The sequence below is a fragment of the Penaeus monodon genome, chromosome 38 (genome assembly GCF_015228065.2).
Source record: "Penaeus monodon isolate SGIC_2016 chromosome 38, NSTDA_Pmon_1, whole genome shotgun sequence".
Taxonomy (NCBI): domain Eukaryota; kingdom Metazoa; phylum Arthropoda; class Malacostraca; order Decapoda; family Penaeidae; genus Penaeus; species Penaeus monodon.
The window spans coordinates 1,101,608-1,106,607 of NC_051423.1; the positions used below are offsets into that span (position 1 = coordinate 1,101,608).

Genomic DNA, 5,000 nt, shown 5'->3' on the forward strand with positions numbered 1-5,000 from the left:
AGCAGATGTTCCCACACCTGTCAGCACTCTGGCAAAGGCTAACAAACTTCTACCTGCACTGCACATTCTGGCAGTAAGAAGCCTGCAGACCTCCCCAGCATATTACTGTTGAAATCAGTCTAAGCTATATCTTGTAAAAATATATATGGTGGAGGTACCTTGTCATTTGCCACATCATTCAAGGCACTGAGGCCATAACTGTTTGATATGGTCCTAATATTAGCAGCCACCAAATCTTAAATAAGCATAGCTACCAAAAAGGAAAACTTGGTATCAATCTTAAGAGTGATACACTCAACTTACAAAGCTCTGCAGATAAGCCACAAGTTCCAGGTTCTCTTTCTCCGACTGATCCAGGAGCTGTTCTCGTTTGGCGTACCAGCTGAAATCCTCCTTGCTACCTCCACTCTTGTCGAAGTCCTCGTATTCGATGCCACTTTCGCTGCCTTCCGACATGACAACCTCTGCCTGAATCGGCATTGGGAAAGTGTCGTCGATTTCCATCTCCATCTTCTCTTCTTCGGTAGCGGTCATGTCTAGCTCACTCTTGTCTTCACGGTCCTGATTGCCATCCATCTCTCCCTTCGCTGGTCTCTCCTGTGGCAACTGAGACTTTACTGTGCTCTGCTTTGCCTGGCTGCCCTGAATGGTTGTCAGCTGTTGTGCAAAGGCCACGGCAACCTGCTGCACCAGGTCCACTTCGCTCACATTCACCGGGGCTGAACTTAAGGGGCTTGATTTCTGGCCCTTGGGTTGCTGCTTTTTCAAGCTAGCCTGGGCTTTTCGGTCACTTTTTGTACTTTTATCAATATTTTTTGTATTTTCTCTAGGAGAATCATTCTCTTTGTCACCATTTGCCTCTGTGTCTCTCCTCCTGTCCTCACGCCGGTCTTTGCTTTGCCTAACAACTTTCCCAGATTCACCTGCACTAATTTCAGAGGACGCTTTCCTGCCTCCACTTTGAACACTTGTATCACTTGTGCTGGTCTCTGCCTTTCCTTGGACACTGCTGTTCCCCTCACTCTTCTCCTTTTCAGCTGGGGGACATTTCTCTTTCTCTTCCACCACTCTTGCATCACAAATACTTGTATCTCCCCTCCCTGTACTGTTTGCCTCTGCACTTGCACTCTGTGGCTGGTTTGTTTTTGTGGATTTTGCCTCACTTTTTTCTTTAATTTCACTACTCTGCATTTCTTTGTCTTGCAGAAGAGTTTCCTTCACTTTCACTCTCTCATGATCAGTCTCTAAGATGCTCTTTTCCACATGAGCTTTTTCCATTTCCTTGCTTTCATCTTCCTTGCTTTCTACTGTCTTTAATTTCTCCTCACTCTTTTCATCACTTTCAGAGTCACTGTCAGAATCTGAAGCATCCTCGTCATCCTCATCATCATCTGAATCTGATGATGATGACTCACTATCACTATCAGAATCCGAATCATCATCTGTGTCATTATCTTCTCCTTCATTATTGGAGTCCTCTTCCAGCATGGCACCTTTAACACTTGAACACTTGGTCTCTTTTAACATTTCTATGTCTAGACTCTTTTCTGGAGTCTCCTTAGAAACAAATCCTAATCCCACATCACTATCCTGTTTTCGTTTTACCCTTGCCATTTCTTCCTGGCTGGCCCTCCTGAGGCTCACAGGTCCTTGTGGCACCAATCCAGTCGCACTTGAAGCCCCATCCTTATCAGGCAATGTGCCATGTTCCATTAGAGCTTTTCCTGCACTTAAAGTTCTTTCTAGATTTTTTTTGAAACTACTTTCACTGCTTTCTGAGGAACTTCTTCTCTGATATTTTTCCTCTAAAATTTTCTCACCTGGCATGACACACCACTTGCTTGCAGTACTATCACATACTTTTTTCAGTGTTCCTTCTCCTGGCCTTCTGTTTTGTGAACTACTAAACCCCAAAACCTCATCCTGTCTACTAGTCTGTTGAGCAGCTTTACAAAGGTCCTTGTATAGCTTGTCTTGCTCATCCCCAGAGCTGTCTGTTTCTGAGAGACTCAATGTTGATCCCTTCAGGCTTTCTGGCAACTCTGCAAGCATTCTGAACTGAGGATTTCCTTCATCAGCCTTACTGGAATTTGAGTGGGAAATGACTGCGGCCACCTCCTTGCGTTCTAACTCAGAGTGAGCTAGGACCTGTCGTTCCTCTCTGCATGGCCGAGCTGCCACCACCTGGAGCTCATTAGCTTCCTCCCCGTCAGGCTGGATGTCTGCAGATCGCGACTGAAGACCATACATGCCTGGTGATGCCTCCTTAAAAGACAGTGACTTGTCTGCATAATGGTCCATCCCAGACTCCATGATGTACTCATCCTCATATGCTGCCAGAGTAAATTAACATAACATTCATTAGAATTCACTCAAACTAATATCAACACCTAAAAAATAGCTGAAATTATCTATCCTCTTTAAAGGATGTTAAATTAACATAACTAAACATACCTTTTAACCTTTGGGGAAAAAAACTGACAACTGAAAGAAAGGCTGTGAATATGCTCTACAATCCACTGATGTGTTTCGCATGCCCATTCTTTGTTACAGTGTGTGTTTTGGAGCAATGTGTAGAATAATGAAAGTCCAGAAGAAATAATAACAAAAGATGAAAAGATGGTAGACAAGACAGACAAACACAAACATCTCCATAACATTCATCTCTTTTTCAGTATCTATATGGAATAATAAACACAAAGCACATAATCATGCATGTATGTATATCAGTATTGCCATGTGTATAATTTGTATGCTTGTATATATTAGGGCGAGTGGATAATGGTGTAAATGCTTGTGCTTGCATAAGCTTGGGTACATGCATAGGGTGAAGACAAAGGCATGGTGCTTGGTGCATGCATGTGGCAGTATGTAGTGCTCACCAGGGTGCTGGGTGTAGTCCATAGGTGAGGTGAGAGCCAACAGAGCCTCCACAGCTGTGCGAGCTTCCAGATCCCCTTCCTCCTCCTCTGTACCCCCTCCCTCCTCCCCCCTTACTTGGGGCTCTTCATGGGACATCATTGCCTCAACCTGTAATATAAAACCCCCTGGTCACCTGCTGGGTATGTTATGATACTTGAAAAACCCTATTTCTAAGAGAAGTGATATATGGAAACATGAGCCCTAGTACACCTGCCGCCACAAAGAAACATGCTGACATTATACCTATTAAAATTACAACTTCTAACAGCCACAGAACATTTCCTCCCTCTGAACCTATCAAAAGCAAATTTCTTGTTGGCTCTCAAGTGTTACAGATCAGATATGAACACATCCTATCTATCATACTATAAATATAAACTATGTACTGACTCATACCAAACAAAACTATATCTCCATAATGTACCCTTCATTTGTCACTTTGCTCATGCTAATCTATCACCCATAGAAAATGAAAATCAGAATGAAGCAAAATCAATTATCCATCTATCACTTGTTAATCCAGGCTTCCAGCAAGTAGAAAATAAACCTAATATTCTCAAATCAAATCATCAATGTGTGGCCTAAAACCACAAGATATGTAAGCACTGAATGAAGAGCTCCTTTATGAGAAGACAGCTAGTACTGAGTAACATCTATTTTCCTAATTCAAGAAGAAAGCTTGAAGACCTGCACCAGATCCTTTCTTTTCATGTCACAAGACAGTTTCAAGTGCCAAGAACAATCTGTTTTCTTGCCATTCAGAAGACAATTTCAAGTGCTAAAGGTAACAGTTTTCACCATTCCAAAGGCATATCTGAAATCTCAGTAAAATTTGGTGGGAAGCATTTTTACAATCTACCTGAGCACTCAAGGACCAAGCCCAAAACAATATGAACTTGCAAAAAGCATGTGGAGGACAATATAGCACAAACAGAGACCCAGACACATACAAATGATGGGGTTATATCTATGTTTTGGTTCATTTTAGCATATGCAAATAAGTGAGTGAGTGTGTGTATGAGAGTGAGTGAGTGAGTGTGAGTGAGTGAGTGAGTGAGTGAGTGAGTGAGTGAGTGAGTGAGTGAGTGAGTGAGTGAGTGAGTGAGTGAGTGAGTGAGTGCGAGTGTAAGCGAGTGTGACAGGCAGTGTACTGTGTCTGTAGGAGTGTGACTGACAGTGAGTGTGAGTAGCAGCGATGTGTATTCCTCCAATGGCATTCTGAAAGGTAAAGATGTAGGCGTACGTTTCCCTGTTTTTTGTTATTTTTTATTTATAAAACCCCTAATTCACAAATATAGTCATAAAACCCCTTTACTCAAATACCCCTCCCACCCCTCTCAAAGTCAGCCTCCAACGTGTTATTCATCCCAAAAGCCCACTCACGCCCAACCAGCCCCGTCTCCCTCCTCCCTTGGTAGCATCAGCCGTGAGGAACAACAGGTTTGAAGCCGTTCAACCTTGGTTTGGTGTCTCCTGCTCCACCTCGCCCCCACACCCACGCAGCCTCTCCCCCTGTCCTCATTCCCTGGTGCCATGCGGAAAAAGAGGCCCCCACAGCAAGGCAAAGGAGCGAGGCGGAGGGAGGCGTGAGGAGGCGTGTGGCAGCGAGACCTCACAGCCCCCTCCTCCTCCTCTCAGCGTCTCGCGTCTCGCCCAGCCCGTGTCTGTCCGGTTCCTCGTGCCTTTTTTATCGGCGTATCCACCTCTCTCTCCCCTTCTCCTGCCCATTTTCCTCTCCGGGGACCCCCGGGCCTACCTTACGCGCTCGCCTGGGCAGGGTACATGGCCGAGGCGCTGCAGGGGGCGTGAAGACTTGCAGAAGACGGGTGTGAGCTCCTGCAGGGGAGAGGAACCCACCGCGATCACGTGACCCGGCGGTGCGGCGCTGGCGGGCCGGGAGGAGGAGCCGCGCTGCCACGTCTCGCGCACCCGGGCGGCGGGGGCGGCCGCGGGCGCCCTCCCTCAAGGGTGGCGGCGTGGCAGCTGGTGCTTGGGGGCCTGGACCTGGGTGGTTCCAGGGCGGCCGCCGGCGCCGCACACCTGTGGCAACACCATTGTGTCCGCCGTCGCCACACCTG

General features: G+C 46.3%; 1 protein-coding gene across 1 annotated transcript in view; it reads right to left on the bottom strand.

Moving 5' to 3' along the window:
* The window catches only part of LOC119597036, a 13,920-nt gene extending 10,899 nt beyond the window's left edge, over positions 1-3,021 (bottom strand). Inside the window, 2 exon segments of the mRNA XM_037946473.1 lie at positions 304-2,333; positions 2,883-3,021. Of these exon segments, the coding sequence (XP_037802401.1) occupies positions 304-2,333; positions 2,883-3,021 (2,169 nt within the window).
* Between the last annotated feature and the right edge of the window lie 1,979 nt (positions 3,022-5,000).